The sequence below is a fragment of the Tympanuchus pallidicinctus genome, unplaced genomic scaffold (genome assembly GCF_026119805.1).
Source record: "Tympanuchus pallidicinctus isolate F22 unplaced genomic scaffold, pur_lepc_1.0 scaffold2, whole genome shotgun sequence".
Lineage (NCBI taxonomy): Eukaryota > Metazoa > Chordata > Aves > Galliformes > Phasianidae > Tympanuchus > Tympanuchus pallidicinctus.
The window spans coordinates 8,169,746-8,187,454 of record NW_026294721.1 but is presented as its reverse complement, the minus strand read 5'-3'; the positions used below and the strand labels follow the sequence as shown (position 1 = coordinate 8,187,454).

Genomic DNA, 17,709 nt, shown 5'->3' with positions numbered 1-17,709 from the left:
TGAACTGCTGTTGATATGACATCATACAACAATAAGAGGATTTTTTGCTACTTTCGAATTAGTTCTGTTTATTAAATCAGCCTAAAGGCCCAGAATATCTTATGAGGCCATAGCCTGTCTTCCAGGATCGCTAGTGGTGATGTGAGACAGCTGCAACCAATCCAGAGTGGTTGGTCAAACAACACCTGCAGTTCACAGCTGAAAAAGAAGGTTCCTTCAGATATGAGCGTAACTCACCCCAATGGCCTTCAGCACCCCACAGAGCTGTGCTTCTAAATACAGAAACTCATTCTTGAGAGCAGCCCTGCAGAGAAGGACTTGAGGGTCCTGGTGGATGAGAAGCTGGACGTGAGCCAGCAGTTTGTGCCTGCAGCCCAGAAAGCCAACTGTGTTCTGGGCTGCAATAAAAAAGGGGTGGCCAGCAGGGACAGGAAGGTGATTGTCCCCCTCTACTCAGCTCTTGTGAGGCCCCATCTGCAGTACTGTGTCCAGGCCTGGGGCCCCCAGTACAGGAAGGATGTGGAGCTCTTGCTGTAGGTCCAGAGGAGGGCACTGAGATGATCAGAGGGCTGAAGCAGCTCTCCTATGACGAAAGGCTGAGGGTACTGGGATTGCTTAGCTTGGAGAAGAGAAGGCTCCAAGAGACCTCATTGTGGCCTTCCAGTACTTAAAGGGAGTGTATGAACAGGATGGGGAGTGGCTGTTTACAAAGGTGGACAAAGGGGAATGGTCTTAAACTGAGACAGGGCAGGTTTAGGTTAGATAGTAGGAGGAAGTTTTTCACTCAGAGGGTGGTGATGCACTGGAACAGGCTGACCAAGGAGGCTGTGGATGCCCCATCCCTGCAGGCATTCAAGGCCAGGCTGGATGTGGCTCTGGGCAGCCTGGTCTGCTGGTTGGTGACCCTGCACATAGCAGGGGGTTGAAACTCGATGATCGTTGTGGTCCTTTTCAACCCAGGCCTTCCTATGATTCTACAATTCTTAGCACATTTGCAGAAATGTTACAGGTTATATTCACATTATATATAACTGTCACATACAGAGAAATTATTCTTTTTACCTATAATTTAAAAAAAAAAATTTTTACCAACTCTACAAATAACTCACATTTCAAAATGGAAAATAAAAATGAACACCCCCCCATGCCTACAGACACTTAATCCAATCTAACTGCACTGCTCACATTTCCCATTTACCAATTTCTCCAGAGCTGCTTAACCTCCTTTTTGTTTCTAGGGAGCCAATCGCTTCTATTCATATACAGAAATTGTAATTGTGGGTTACAACACACACAAAAAAAGATTTTCAATAACTTCTGTTAAGATTTCTTTTAATTTATGCGAGGTTAAATTTTACTCCTGTGGTTTTAATACCACAGGAGTAAAGGGTTGAAGTGAATGTTACCTTTTACTGCAAGCTGAAACAAGCGAGGCACGGAAAGTGAAGCTTTTCTGTTGCACACAGTAGTGCAGAGAATACCTGCTGTCCACACAATTACTTGCTAATCAGAATTACTGCACTTAACAAGCCATCATTCCACTATCTAAAGCTGAGGAATGACAAACGCGGTGCCGCTCAGCACACCAGCTGCTTTATCAGCAAACGTGCCCAACCGAAGGCAATCCAGGAAAAGCTGCGTCGCCTCGAGAACGCAGCAGGCTCTGACTCACCTTCTGGTACAGCTTCCAGTCACTGAATTCCCGAGAATTCCTCCACATTTCAGAACTGACAGAAGGGAACAGTCATCCAAGGGCATTCCCAAGAACATAAGGGATCAGTTTCTCACTCACGACTTACGCAGGGCAAATTTCCCTCAAGCCAGTGGTGTTTTCCTCTGCCTTTACTCAAAGATCTGTTCTTATCAAGTTTTCAGTAATCAGATGCCGTGCTTGATTTTAAACTGATGCTGCATTAAAAACACAACTGCACAACAAATTGTTCCTTTGGATAACTACTTAAACTTCCTGATGTTGGTCTAAAGGTGTTGTTGCCACATCTGCAGGCACCTGGTGTTTGCTGAATTGGCAGGAAACCAAACAGATTTCTCCATTACTTGCACTTTGCCATACGTTTCTACAACAAATTTCATCAGTCAACAAAAGCAGTTTTGCTCCAAATTTTTCACACAGGTTTGACTGCAGTACAGTAATAAAAAAATGGAAATTAAAGTCTATGTTGCTTTTTGTTTTTCTTACTAACAAGTATGAAAACTATAAAACACTGGAATTTTTTAAGGAGAAAATTTCATTTCTTCCTAGGAAAAGGTGTCTTAGAGCTGTAGGACACAATTCTGTCTTCAATCAAAGGGTCAAGAACTGCATTTCTGCACATACCATCTTTCAGTGTGTAATCACAGAGTATCAACATTACAAAAAAGGTGAAATAATAAGTACCACAGACCTGCATCTTGGGCAAGCGTTCCACCATTTTCTGTCACACGGGGTCTTCCATTTCCATCAAGTTAACTCGTGATTTTATAAATAGCAAAACCAAGTGATGATTTGGAGTTGGATGTTAGGAAAAATTTCTTCTCGGAAACTGTAGCGATGCACTGGAACGGGCCATGCGGGGAAGTGGCAGTCACCAGCCTTGGAGGAGTTCAAGAGGGTCAACGAGGCCCTGAGGGACATGGAGGGACATGGGCAGCAGGCATGGTGGGGATGGGCTGAAGCTGGACTATGTGATCATGGAGTCTTTTCCAACCTCAATGACACTATCACATCCAATTTTTGCTTAATTCTTTCTAGCATAATTGAGGTAACAAAATAGTGACCTTCTTTCTGTTACCGACCCTTGAATCAGACCGATAATCCAGGTTGGGAGGTCCCTAGCTGCTCAAAGCCGTCCCAGCACTTCATTGTCTTCACAGGGAAAATGTTGCCTTTGCATCCAGTCAACTGACACCGCCTTCACAATGGGCTGAAATGAAACGGGTGCCTCCAAGCACCTGGGTGTCACAGCTCAGCCTCTTGTACGTGTTTCACACCAATTCTTCTTCACCGTGTCTTTGTGGTGATTGCTACCAGAGGCGCTCACGCAGAGCCCTGCCCTCCCTCACACGGCTCGCACCGCTGCTTTATGCGCTCCCTGCGCTGCCCTGGGGCCTGCGTGCTTACACCGAACCTACAGCGACCGGGCGTCCATACACACAGCCTTGCTGAATAATTATACAAGTGCACACAGACGTGCATTTATTAAGCATCACAAACACGAATCACGCGTAACCAGGGCTTTAGTGCTCTAGAGCTCAAAGCCCCGTTTCTCTCTTGCCGTCTGAGCAGCGTGGCAGCGATGGGGCCGTGCAGATCACCGCATCCATCCGAGGAGCGCGGCAGAACCAACGGGCTCCGGCGGCAGAGGAGCTCTGCGGTCGCACCGCTCACCGCCACCCACCGCACGGACACCCGGCGCGCCGCTTTCCGCCTCCTCCAGCACCCCTTCCTGAGGCGACGGGGCACCGACCGGCACGACGGACCGCTGCCGTCCTCCCTCCCGCGGGGTAGGTGCTGGCCGAGGTGTGTGCGGGGGGTGGGGAAGGGAACGGAAGGGAAGTCCCCTTCCGCGCCCGGAAATCCCCGCAGCTCCTGCTGGGACGGCGTGGCGCTTTCGCAACGGGGCGAAGCGCAGCCCCCCGCTCCCTTGCCGCTCTCAGCTCCCCTCCTTCTCCTCCTTGTCCTCCTCCTCCTCCTCACCCCCGGCTCCCAGCCCGTCCCAACCCGGCTCCCCGTGCCGCGGGATTCCCCCGCTCCGCGCCCGCCTCCCGCTCCAGCCCCTGCGGAGCGCTGCCCGGAGCGCCGCCCGCCCCGCCGCGGGCTTCCCCGCTCCGTAAGCCTCGGCTGGGCGGGACTCGAGGCCTTAAAGGCGGGCGGCTCCTCCTGCGTCGAGAAAGGCGGAAGAGCGAAGCGCTGGCGGCCGCCTCGGCCCTGCCCGCGGTTTGCATGCAGCTGGCCGGGTTACCGCTCGCCCCGGAGGACGGAGAGAAGGGGCGGCGGCGCGAGCGGAGCCCGTCCCCCGTCATGTGCTCGGTGAGCGAAGCCGGCAGCACCGACCCGCTGGTGGCCCGCTTCAGGCAGGTGGAGGAAACGCTGGAAAAGCTGCACCGGGAGAACAGGAGCCTGAAGAGCAAAGTGCCCCGCTACAACGCGCTCTGCACGCTGTACCACGAGTCCGCCCAGCAGCTGAAGCACCTCCAGCTGCAGCTCGCCGCCAAGGAAGCCACGGTGCGGGAGCTGCGGAGCAGCCTGGCTCGGCAACAGCAGCAGCAGCAGCAGCAGGCGGGGGTTGGCGAAGCGGGGGCCGAGCCCGCCCGCTCGCTGGTGGAGAGCCTGCTGGAGCAGCTGGGGCAGGCCCGGGAGCGACTGCGGGACAGCGAGCGGCTCTCGGCGCTCAGAGTGGAGGCGCTGAGCCAGGTGAGGAGAGGCTGCGCAGGGCGAGGAGGAAGCGGCGCGGGGGCTCGCGGCTGGCGGGCGGTGCCGAGGGATGCGCGACCGGCTGGGCGCTGCCGGCGGGATCGTGCTGCGTGAGGATGTGCTGCAGACACACAGCGAGGCGCTGCGAGCCTTCGCGTAACTGTTCTTGCGGGCAGAACAGAAGTAGTTGAAATGTGGAAATTCTGTGTTGCTTAACTCGAGGACGGGCTGAGAGAAGTGGGGCTGCTCGGCCTGGGCAAGAGAAGGCTCCGGGGAGACCTGAGAGCGGGCCTTCAGGGGGTACAAGGTGGAAGGGGACAGATTCTTCAGCAGGATCTGTTAGGATAGGACAAGGGGAAGTGGTTTCAAGCTAAAAGAAGGGAAATTTAGAAGAGATACAAGGCAAAAAGTTTTTTTTACAGTAGTGGTGCTGAGGCACTGGAACAGGTTGCCCGGCTGTGCTGGATGTGCCCTCCCTGCACGCAGCCACGGCGTGCTCTGAGCAGCTGATGGAGCTGTGTGTGTCTGTGCAGTTGGACCAGTTGGCCTTTAATGTTCCCTTCCAAGCCTAAAGGTTGTATGAACTCCTTGCACCAGATGAGCAGAAAGAGTTGGCACAAATGAAGTACAAACGATGGGTAACACCGCTTTCTCCGTTATTTTTGTGACAGCAATGGCTGGTGTTGTACTGCCAATGAGAGCACTTCAGTATCAGATTTGCACTCTGCATAGTGATGAGGCAGACTGGGGAGATAGGATCTCTTGTCTGCTGCAGCAGGAGCTGTGCCCCCTCCTGCCCCCAGGCACTATTTCTGGGGCGGTCACTGAGACTTTCCCATGCTCAGCCTAAGAATGCTTGAAGAATTTCTAAGCGTTTCTTTCTGTATGAAGCTGAAAAAAGGAGGAATTTCCAAACTAAGAAGCAGTACTTAAAATTGAAACAAGTGTTTTTGTCATAAGCCCTCTCTTGACCTAATGTTTATACAAAATGTTTTCCACATATGACGCTCACCTAAAATGCATGTAAATGTGTTCAGGTCTGGAAATTCGTAGTAAGAAATGATCTTAGTGGCACTTGAAGTCTGGTGGGATCCAAATATGTTCTGAAGTCTAATGCTGAATGTCTTTAATCTGTAGCAAAGGGGAAATTCAGCATGATGTGAAAGAATATAAATGTTAGTAATGAGTGCTATTTCTGTAGGTTAGACTGAAAATTCTTTTAGATATAAGTGTTTTATTTCTAATCCAAAATGCTGAAATCAACGCCACTAAAAATAATAACAAAAAAGACATGTTCTGAAGTCATTGGCCCGTGTGGTGGCGGCACTTCATTGGTCCTGAGGTACTGGGGGAGTCAAGCTTGACTGCTTGCTCAGTGTCTGTGCTGGCACCCAGGGCAGTGCCAGCTCTGCAGCGGTCTGGCACCCACTGGCATGCTTTGCTTTTGGAGGGTGACGGGCACAGGCTGCTTTTGGCAGAGTCAGGACTGGTGTACTACAGTTGCGTGCTACCTGAGTGCCATCGTACTGTCTGTAAGCTGCCTTCTTCCTTCTCAGAGAACCTAGATTAATGCTAACTTGCTGCAATGTGGATGACCCATAGTCTTGATTCAACAAGAAAGCGCAGCAATGAGATACATGTTTATTTTATAAGAGTATGCCAGGAGTCAGCTATGTTGGAGCCGGCTGTTGCCAACAGTTATTGCTGTCACAAGGATTTAACTTTCTGTTTGTTTGTCCTTACCACTTGTCCTTTGCTAGGTGGGAAAGCTGCTGCTCTGATTTGCCTTTATCTCTGTTCCAGGCAATAAGGATGCTTGGTTTTTGTTAAGATGACTTACTAGGTCCAATTTTGGGGGGGGGCGGGGGAGAGGGGGAAATCTCCACTAGCAGTCTGGTCACTTAGAATGCAGGACTAGTAAGCATTTCTCAGTCACCACAGTTACTACTTTTAAACTGCATGCTTCTTGTAAGTTTCATCTTTTGGTTTGTAGCTGCTGCAAGCGGGTTTCATAAACTCTTGGCACATTTTTGCACGTTTCTGTGTTCTTCATTGTGCTGACCAGGAAGTGCTTGGAGAGCTGCCTGGGCAGTTCCTGATTCTGACTGACAGACCTGTCAGTTCTAAGGTTGATTGTTTATATAGAAATGGATTTATTTTTACCTTTTAAGTACTTTGCAGGGAGTATAGAAGCAGTATGGAACTACTGCAATCTAAAATTCTGTCTTATGCTTTGGCTTGTGTGTTCACTTCACTTTAAATAACTTCCTCCTCCCTTATGTTTAGGAAGTGCAGAAGTTGAATCAGCAGCTAGAAGAGAAAAACACAGAGATAGAGAAGATGATAAATCAGCCTCCATATGAAAAGGAGAGAGAAATCTTACGACTTCAGAAGAGCTTGGCAGAGCGAGAGAAGGCTCAGGCCACCAGCGATGTTCTGTGCCGGTCACTCACTGATGAAACTCACCAACTTCAACGCAAATTAGCATCCACAGCAGAAATGTGCCAACATCTGGCAAAATGTTTAGAAGAGAAGCAAAGAAAAGAGAAGGGGAATTTGGACGACCAGATTGCCACTGAAAGATCTAATCAGGTATTTTTACAGCTGCTATGTTTTGTACGTGTACTGCTAGCTTCTGAGGTATAACTAACTATTGTATTATAACCAGTAATTAGGGAGCAGTGAGAAACATGCCTCCAGATAATTTTGCGTGGTGAAAAGACTATAATGGCAATCTCTAAAGAACTGATTGCCGTAAGCTGAGGGTTGAAGCAGTTGTCAGTCACTTGGCTTCTGGCTGTCCCTGACTTTTTTTTGAGATGATGTGAAGAGGGCATTTCCAACCTCAGCAGCTCCCTGATGGCAATTCTTGCCTGCGTGCACAGCAGGCAGATACCTTCCTGAGACTGAAAAACGTGTGCATCACTAGATGGTGCTGTGTTTTTGAAGGTGATATGTGATGACTGCTAGAAGCATCTAAGTCACAAAATAAGGAGTAATTTTTTTAAAGTAGCATTTCTATTAACAACTCTACGGCACGTGGCTTTGCATGAGTAGCACAGAGCTACAGAAAGTTGGTTAGGAAAGAGCAGGTCAAAATGTCTTACCTATTTTTGCTCTGGGGTTCCCCTCTGCCCTCCCACTCTAAGACGATGCTTCTCTCCAGCAGGCGTGTTTAGACAAAGTGCTTCATGATAGAAAAGGGGCAGAAATGTCCCTGGTGGGGGAGGTGCAAACACCTGGATTTTGTCACACAGTGTTGAGGCTTTACAGCATCGTCACCTTAGTTGAAGCTTTGCAGCATAGGGTAAAGAGTGTTGTTCCACTCTTCCAGAAGTCATGGCGGGTTGCAGTGATGAAGTAATTCATGAAAATACCATAAGTGGGTAAAATCAGAAGGGACGAGTATGATGCTATAGCACTGCATAGCGTCGTTCTGTCGCATGGTTTTGTGTTGTAGTGGTAAGGCTGTGTCTCAGATGATCGTGGACCAATGCTTTTGTGGTACTCACACACATAGGTCACTTGCACTCTGTTGAACACACAAGGAGCACTGCTAAAGGAAACTCAATCACGTTAAAACGACCTCTGAGAAACAGACAGAGGTGGGGTTGGTGTGAGAAGAAAGGACTGTACAAGGCACTTGAAACTTCCAGTATTCTTGTACTTGGTATAATCGATAGGCAGGAAACTTGATAGACTTTGATGTATGTAATAACTAGCTAACCTTGTCCAGCGGGGACTTCCCTGTTGAAGAGAAATTTCAGAGGCAAGTACTAGCTGATTCTAGGGAATTTTGTACAAAAGTGTTCTATATTACTCACATACACTGGGGCTTTTTTTAAAGCAGATGTCACAACTGTATAAAAAAAAAAAAGTGGTATCCTTTCAGTCAACTTAGAAATTTCTATTAAAAAGCTGCTTACTTTCTTGTAGTAGCCAAAATTGACAGTAGTAGCAGAGCAAGATGAAGACGTGTATGTGCCCTTTCATGCATTTCCCCACTTCAAATACATCGTTTCCAATACCTTCATTAAACTGCCAGGTGCTGTTGTCAGCACTGAGGCCCTTTGGCACGGGAGCTGTGTGTTATTGGCCTTGTTGCTACGGGAGGCCTGGAGTGCGACATGATTTTATGAGACCACACGGACATATTTAAAAGCAGTACCAAGGTAGTAACAAAACTGATTACATTGTGCTTATTAAGATGAAAAGCTGTAAGCTATCCTCCTAGTATGCATGTGTTTGTGTTACTGATAGCAAGTACTTATAAAAGAAATTACCTCCAGTTTCACAGCATAGCTAAATAACACTTTCTTTATCTGAAAGTTACAGGTATTAGACAATGAAACTTCACTTCAAGCTCTTATCTGCAAACTACAAGATGAAAATAGAATGTTAAAGCAAAAAGTAGCTCATGTGAGTACTTTATTTTGTACAAAATAAAAATTTCATTATTTTGAATTACAGTATTTGGATTAACTAGGCCCTTCCCATTCCAAACTTATAGGCCAGTTTAATGCAATTCCCAGATGGTTTTACTCCTCTCAGCGTGGCAGTCTTTGTTCTCTTGGCCAAGAACAGCTTATTATGTTATCTCAAATCTATTTTTGTTGTTAAAAATACACTGCAGAAGGAAATGGCTTTCTTGTTCCTTCCCTGCATCAATATTCCACTCTAGAAGAATGGCACTGGTCTAAGGGTGACCACCAACCCTTCCCATTCCATATGATTTAATGCTGTCTCCGTGAGTTGGCAGATGGAAGACTCAGCTTATAGCATAATGAGCTTCCATTCTCCCATGGAATGGCTCATTGATGCACAGTGGTTGAGTCAGCATATAATATACTACATATGTAGAGAAATTAGGTCCTGTCCATGTAGACAATGTGTGAAAGCTTGGAAGTTTGCACCTTCGTGTTGTGATGCTACTGGGTGGTCTTTCAGGTGGAAGACTTAAATGCAAAATGGCAGAAGTACGACGCTAGTAGAGATGAGTATGTGAAGCGACTCCACTTGCAGCTGAAAGAGCTGAAGTCACAGCTGGAGCAGCAGCACAGCACACCTTCAGCACAAACCAGTTCTGAGCTGATGCAAAAGGAGATACTCCGGCTCAACAAGCTGCTGGAAGAAAAAATGAACGAGTGCAAAAAATCCAGGAGAGAATTAGAAGATGTGAAGAAGGCTAGAGAAGGAGATAGCGAGCGCATACAAATGCTGGAGCAACAGGTTCTTAGATGTTTTTTTCCTCTAGATTTGGGAATTCCTTCTTTCTATATGCAGACCTCAAATCTTTTGCCATTTGTTTTGCCTCATTGGGCTACTTAACAACACTTGGAGAAAGAAACCCTACTTAAAGAATTACATGCAGTTCTGTTGCCATTAAAATATTATTTTTATTTTTTACAGCATATTACAAAAATCTAAGATGTAAAAAAGAGAAACTGCCTTTAAAGCAAAGATATGGTAGAAATGAACATACTGAGATTTGGGAAATAAGTGCTTTCAAAGAAAGAATCTCAGCTTCAACTACTTAATCTCACCTGCTATACTCTTACTAAAATATGAACATGATTCTTTTTCAGGTCCTAGTTTATAAAGATGATTTCACATCAGAGAGATCAGACAGGGAACGAGCACAGAGTAAAATACAAGAACTTCAGCTAGAAGTTTCATGTCTGCAACACCAGCTAGCAAGAAGGCAAGAAGGCAAGAAGGTAAACAAGCAATACAACAGTTTTTTCAAATAAGAGCATCTCATCTACAATGTACTTTTAAGAAGACATTTTTAAAAAAATCCTAGTACTTCTAAAACCATGTCAGTTCAGTGCAGTTACCACAAACCATTGCTTTGTAGTTTTGTTTTGTAGTAAAAATGCATCCTACTACATACTCTTTCCAGCCCATTTTCCCTCTTTTCATTGACCACAGTAACTGTAAATTGTTATAAGGAAGACAGGGAAAACTGACTTTTGTAACAGAGGTGTCTTTAAAGTATCATGCTAGCTCTGTCCTGTTTTCTACAAGCCTGCTTGACTTTTTCTTAATAAAACTTTCAAAATGTCACCTCTTCTATTTCCAAATCTTCGGGTAAAGACATACACCGTGTTTCAGATTAAGGTGGTAACATTATTTTGGAGATATACTTCTACTTTTTTTTTTTTTTTTTCTTCAAGAGCTCTTCTTTCTCTTTCTAGGACTCCAGAGACACAAGTAGTCGTTTCAGAGTTCACACTGGTAACCAGAATCATATGCATGTACAGACAAAAGTTGAACACCTACGAGGCAGCAGCCCAGGCCAACCAGGTGCAAGAAGAACAGGCTCACAGTCTGAACAGCCTTCCCCACCTGCTGACAATGGAAACTCAGGATCAGAGGGCAGGGCACAGGGTGAACTTAGGTGTCCTCATTGTATGAGATTTTTCAGTGATGAACTCAGTGATGAGTTTCTCAAGCACGTTACGGAATGTTGCCAATGACGATGTGATGTGAGGCACGTAAATCAATCACTACTCTACAGACAGTAAAACTTGGCCCATCTCCTATAGTCCTAACCAGAGTAATTCAGATGGACAGCTGCTAGGAACTAGGAGGATGAACAGGATCTACCTCTTATTTGACTTCACCTTCTTGTGGACTGTATGGAAGACTTAGAGAAAAAGCAAAATGTTCTTGTGAAGAATTTAACAGCTGCGAGCAACGCAAGCATAATGCAACTTTACTACAAACTAAAGAAAGCAAAATGTAGTGGTAGCTGGCTTTTGACTCCAGTTTGACTCTTGAGTCTAATTGTTCACAACAGTCTGAAGGCTTGTGGAAAAAATCACTGAGCTTGAAAACATCATTCTCTTCCAAACAGCACATGCTGAAGAATGGAGGAGTTTGGCGTAAGATAAGAAAAATCTTCTTGTACTTTATCTGGATTTAAAGTGAAAGTATTTTCTTGGAAATTGAAGCTGAACTTTCAAACATCCTACCTGAAAAGCCTTGTGTTCAACTAAAATCTGGACAAGTAAAGAAAAAATTCAAGGGCTGGTTATTGACTAATGCTAGCCTGTCTTTTTTTGCACAGAAACAATGTACAGGGATATTTATTTTTTTTTCTGTGCCATAAATAATTTACATGTTTGCAAAAGTATTTGTGTAATTATTGACTGTATTCCAATTTCACTTAAGTATTTTTATAATAAAAGTGATTGTGCAGTCGCTTTACTGTATTAGTAGTCAAAACTATCTTTTAGGGTATTAAAGTGTAAAAGAGTCTGGTACTTGGTGGCTAACTAAATGTCATGGTTTCAGGTATGAGTTATTCTGTTCCTGCAGCGATAACCAGCGTCTCAAACTATATTCAAATATGTTGAAAATAACTCATTTCAGAGGACAAATGACATTTCAGATGCATGAGAACACATTTAATGCCCTACCCTGCTGCACAACCTTTGTGGCTATGCCATTGCTAGCTTAAATTTTTTCATGTCTGCACTGGAGTCTCTCAGCTGTATGAGGAAGTTGTTTTGAGAAGAAAGATTAGACATAACAATGTCTACACACAGAGGGTTTTTCTCAGCCATAGCTCCCAGTATTTCTTAATAGGTCAGAGCTGGATGGTGTGCAGACAAATACACTAAAGAAATCCACCCACCTTACTTTAACACCACCCATCTTCTGCCTTGCTTCCTTTTCAGTAGTGCACTTGAAGAGGACCGTGCATTTGCTCAGTCTCCATTTGTATTTTTTTTCTCCCCCCTCTTACTTCCAGTAATTGCTAGGATTTCCTACAGCATCAACCATCTCTTGGTCTCCCAAACAGAAAAAGTTTCTCCTGCTGAACAGCAACTTGCTAGGAGTTAAGTCCAGTCTCCAATTTATTTTTCCACGCAGCACTAAATTTTCATCAGTTTTCCTCTCCGTTTCCAAGTAGTATCAATGTAAGTGAACAAAGTGTTCTTTGCTGTGGTCCAGGTTCACAAAGCATGAGAGGAAACAGTACATTCCTCTTTCCCCAACATGCATAATGAAGCACCACAGCAGTTCTGTCTGTATGATTAACATCTGGATGGTTACAGAACAGCTGGAGCAACTAGAACTACACAGAGGGAAAGCAGCTCTCTTAAGATGAGAGGGAAATAAATTTCCCTTCCTTGGGACAGCAGTAGTCTTATGGCCTGGAGCCAATCCTTGAGCAAGACATGCCAGAAATTCTGGGATGCACAGTTAAAGACAGAACTATCTTCTCTAAGCACATCTTAAATCTGCTTTTTCACCATTCTTTTACAGCCCAAAGGGAGATGATGATTTCTGCCAATATTGCCTTACTGCAATTACCAGAAACAGACACATGGACATGCAGTGTGCAGGTGCAGTGTTTTTATTACTGATCTACTCTTTATCTAATTGTAAGCCCGCGATTGCTAGTTTGGTTTTCCCATCACAGCATACATAAATATGCAGAGATTTTTCTTTTTTCTTTTTTTTTTTCTGTAAGGTGACCATTTTAAACATTGCCTTTTAAGGTCTTAGAGAGCAGATGCAGCACACAAAATACATGCTGAGAAAAATATGATTAAACTTCCTGTGGCATAAGCTAATCTCTCAATGGTTAGTTTATTTCTTTTGCCTAGTGTCTCATTAGACAAACCTTGTTTATGGTTTTAAAGTACATTAATGCTGCCCTCTGGGTATACTTGGACAGATTGAACTGCAACTATTAGATATGGATGGAAGAATTAGATACAGGAAGCTGCAGTACACAGGAATCAACAGAAGATATCCTTGATATTGCTTCAAGTCCTGTAAAGTAGTTCCCTCTCTGTCAATGCAGAGATTGGAATGCAAATCCTGGAAAAAGAAGGATTCAGGTGAAATGACTGCTGGGAAACTGGATATACCTACAAAGAGGCGCAGCAAATACAGACTGATGAAGTTACAGATCAAGCATAGGTTACAGCAAGTCTCTTACAACCTAAAGCTACACGATAAAAAATTGAAATTTGAATACCAACATGAAAAGTCCAGCTACTTTCCAGCATAAAAATACCTCAGCTTTGGGGCTATTTTACTACTTCCCATTTTCCCCCAACTCTAGTAAGAATAACCTTACCTATTTCTCTGTCTTTGTGCTAACCAAGAAACCAATTAGATGCTGTAAAACTGAACTACCAGCATCTTCTGCAACTGTTTGATTCAGACTATAAGGCATACACTACCTGTCCTAAAAAAGCTGCCACCCAGTGCTTTGCCCTCTCCTCAGCAAGCACAGCATACACATCAGTACTTCCCAAGCAATTCCAACACCTACATTTATAGTGCAGCTTCCTCAAACTGGAATGTATAGGCTGGAATGTATAAGAACTGTCAGCTCCACTGCCCCAGTGTTGAAGTAAAAGCAGCCATGAATTCACACTATTTTTGAACCCTTTACTTTAAGGAACGCTCCTTTGGCCTCATGCAGTTTTTTTCTCTGCCACATGGACTGCTGTCCATGTAGTGTGCATCAAATGGTGAAAGCAATGCAGCTTCTTTTCCAAAAGAAAGCGATGACAGTGCATGAGTAAGAAAGGAACTGTGTAAAATGAAAGCAATTTGAACAGCATAAACTTTATGAACTTTCATTAGCCATTTGTACAACATATGATCACTGAAAACGCATTTGTAAAATTGCATAGACTCTTGAAACCATGCAGAAAGTCTGCATGACCACATGGGACTCGGTTCCTTATTTACTGCATCAGTTGCCAAAGGCATCCAACGTAACCAAACCCCATTATCAGGCCCATTCTGATTTCTGTCAGTCTCTCGGCACTGATGAGCAGTACCCTCACTCGAGAGGCAGAACAGTGCTAAAAGGCAGGCAGATGTACCTGTACCCCTGTGGGAGTCTGGAAGGAGACAAGTAACTGTCTCCTCTAGGCCTTGTACGAATGCACTATCACACAGAGATGCCTGGGTGTTTTTTGTCCAGCTACCTTCATGACCAACTGAATCCCTTCTCCTAGAGTTGCTCCCTCTTTAGAATCACCCTCCTCAAGTTTTGCTCTCCAGCGCAGCATGAGTTCAGAGCTAGGATTGGCTCAGGGCTCCTGAGCAGCTCTCTCACTAACAATGTTTTCAGACCACAGATTCAGTCTGAGTGCTGGCAAGTTAGCCTTCGTGGCTGCTGGATTTAATGATACCATATTTAGGATGGGATTTCAAAGTAAATGCTATTTACTTACAAAGCCAGACTGTGCAGGTTGCCATGCAGAAATAGGCCCTAGCATATTATTGTGACAGCAAATGTAGGCGAGAGTGAATCACAGCAGAGACAACTGGGAGAAAACTCAGTGAGTCCTCACCCCAAAAGCCCCAAGAGAGAGAAGATCAACAATAAAGTTGCAGTACATATCATAAAGTGCAGAACTACAGAACCAAGAGCCTAAAAATCCTCTCATTTTTCAGCAACTTTAAGGCAATGCGTTTCACCCTCAAATGATTTATAGGGCATCAGATCTTTTAAAACAAGCCTTAAGTGATGGCCCAAGATTAAGTGCTCACTAATGATAAAACCAATGACAAGAATAAAATTTGTTCAAGAAGATACCTATGTTCTATGGCTGTTTTTTTTTTTTTTTTTTTAACTTCTATTTCCTGTGGCTTTGCTGCATGTATATATATAGAAAGCAAGGGAAATTCCAAACAGCGTGCTACACCATCGTACTCAGAACAGCAGTGCTGCTGATTCTAAAAAAGAGAAGTCTCAAATTCTTTTTCTATAAAATCAATGTGAATTCAAAGTGTGTTGTAGTAAAATTTCTTAGTAGCATGTTCCAGTAGCAATCAGCCTGTGAGTTTCAGCTAAAAATCTAAAGCATGAGAAATACCTACACATTATTAGGTCAAAGCAGCAAAGCAGAGAGATATGAGGTTAAGCAGCTCTCACTGCTGCTGTGTGCTCTGCTTCTCATCTGCACCTCACATCCCCGGCTAAGGGCAGTGCCCAGCCAAACTCATTCACTGTAGCTTTCTAGGCACACGCTGCCTGTGGGTGTCAGAGCTCCAGGAAAGTCAGGAGAGTTTCTGAAGCCAGTGGATGTTCAAGGCATCAAGGTTCAAAAATGGCTCTGAGCAATCTGTGCATTTGTGCAGAGGTATTGGTGTATCTCTGCTCCTGCTGCCATTCAGTGTGGTCTCTCCTTTTCTCATTCTTACGTCCACTTTTACCTCCTCATTTTACATTTATGGGCGAGAAGCCATTGGTGAAAGAACCTTTCATGACATGTGCTAGTTGTCCAGTGTCTATAATGGTTGCTGACCTCCCACAGCTTGTGGTATTACCACAGCACAGAAAGCACTGGACCAGTGGGGAGTTATGAGAAAGCTTATTTCTAGAAGGCATTAAAAAATAAACAAACAAAAACACAGCGTTAGAACATAGAAACATGATAAGCTTAAAGGCACTTGTTCCCCAGGCCAGTTCCTAGCATCAATCCAGGGACCAGGCCGGGCAGCGAGCAGGACAGCGCTGACTGCTCATGCTGTCACCCACCCCGTCAGTGCCACACCAACGCATCCAATCTCTTTGCTAAATCCTTAATGACACAAAAGGCATCTCTTCCCTCCTCCAAGAGCACCTTACTACCTTGGCTATACGCATGTATCATAGGCAGCTTTCACAGGTGGAACACACGTGTTGTGAGGTGAACCCTGCATCGGCCCCACCAAGTCTCCTCGTGGTTGAGAGACCAGCTTGTGCCTGGCTCCAGCTGTGCCCCCGCAGCCCTCCCCAGTCAGAGCCAGCTGCAACTCACCCCACAACAGCCACCTGCACCAGCCACCTGGGTCCCCAGCCCAGAGAGGCAAGGTGATGCTCACAAAGCGAGGCCATGCTATAGGGCAGGGCCTCCACCTCCATCCGGACACAGCTGAGCCCTGTCACTTGCTCCGCATCTCCTTGGAGCAAGGCACTGAAGCACATAAGAAAGGGGAACAAGTGAAGAAAGGAGCCACCCACAGCCCTCACCTCCACCATCACCTCTGAAAGAAGATCAGGCATCCACACAGGCATGCCCATGGACAACTGAACATCATCTACCAAGAGACAGGGAAAATAGGCAGGGCATAAGACCACAAGTGCAGATCTAGTTTAACAGCTCTCAGCATGGCGTACCCACTCCACCTCCTTCAAGGCCTGGTCGTGCCCCACCGAGTGGCAAGGACAGAGCTTTCCTAAGTTCTACCCTCTGCAATGACTTGCAGGTGACAACCAGACACCTGCAGAGAGGGATGGGGATCTTCGGTCCTGGCTGCACTGATATGGGGCCTCCCTTCCCTCTACCAAGAGCAGCCCTAATCTGAGCCCTACGCTGGTATAGTGTTGAATCCACCAGCATGTCACCTGTAGATGCACAAACTGCACACATTTTAGTAACTGTTATTTGAGTGCTGACTCCCCTCTGCTCTGCTAGAGACACGCAGCAAGCCCCTGAGGAGAACTGGTGCCTAGAAAACAAGAGCCAGAGCAGTCCCTATCCTTAACAGCTTTCAGTTGCACAAGACCACCTCTAACCTTCATGTCACAGTGGGACAGTCCCAGAGCCAAAAGATGACAGCAGCACAGGTGCTAGAGTCCACCCAGCCAGAGCCTTACTTACAACATAGCATTACCCCTAAAGCACATACTTTCCATGCAAGTAAACAATGCACCTAAACAGCATCTGCTACACGTGTGGTGGGAACTAAGGATGTGTTTTCAACCTCTCCCCATGTTCCCAGCTCACCTGGGCATGGCAGTGGGGAAGGTCTCCTTCCTGGAAACAGCTCCAGGGACACACATCCCCTGCTATTGGGTGGGCAAACCCTAACCTGGGAGGCACAGCCTGTACCTGGATCTCTGAATCAAACAGCTGCCCACTGTGAATGGCTAGGATGATTCTTTGGGTGAGGGATGTGTCCCATGTCCCCTGTCCCCAGCAAGGAGGCTGGGATGTGTGGGAAGACAGTGCTTTGCTGCAGGAACATCATAAGAAACAGGAATATGTACAAAGTATGCCTATATCAAGGTGTAAATGCTGTTAAAACTTTCATTTATCAGCTGCAGGAGTCCACATTGACTACAATTACAGAATTCAATTTAAAAACAAAAAAACAAAAACTCAGTGACCTACTCTAGTGCTCTTAATTGCTCTTAGAACAATAACCTTCCAGTTACCAGCATTCATTTGCTCAGGATGCTCTTAGCTGGGTGAGCAAGTTGTGAGGGAAAGAGGTACAAGAGTCCAGAGCATGTAGAGACCCTGCTAAGATGAGTTCTGGCCTCCTGT

General features: G+C 45.5%; 1 protein-coding gene across 2 annotated transcripts; it reads left to right on the top strand.

Annotated features, from left to right (window-relative positions):
* The first annotated feature begins 3,513 nt into the window (after positions 1 to 3,513).
* TNIP2 (TNFAIP3 interacting protein 2) lies at positions 3,514 to 11,628 on the top strand. Of its 2 annotated transcripts, none has more exons than XM_052683058.1 (6): positions 3,514 to 4,411; positions 6,698 to 7,003; positions 8,747 to 8,830; positions 9,359 to 9,640; positions 9,997 to 10,128; positions 10,609 to 11,628. In XM_052683058.1, exons 1-6 carry the CDS (start codon positions 3,941 to 3,943, stop codon positions 10,888 to 10,890), a joined length of 1,557 nt encoding a protein of 518 aa, XP_052539018.1. In that variant the 5' UTR covers positions 3,514 to 3,940; the 3' UTR covers positions 10,891 to 11,628. The 2 variants fall into 2 exon arrangements, with proteins under 2 accessions (XP_052539018.1, XP_052539016.1); XM_052683056.1 differs by having other exon boundaries at positions 3,651 to 4,411; positions 8,741 to 8,830.
* Positions 11,629 to 17,709: the final 6,081 nt, after the last annotated feature.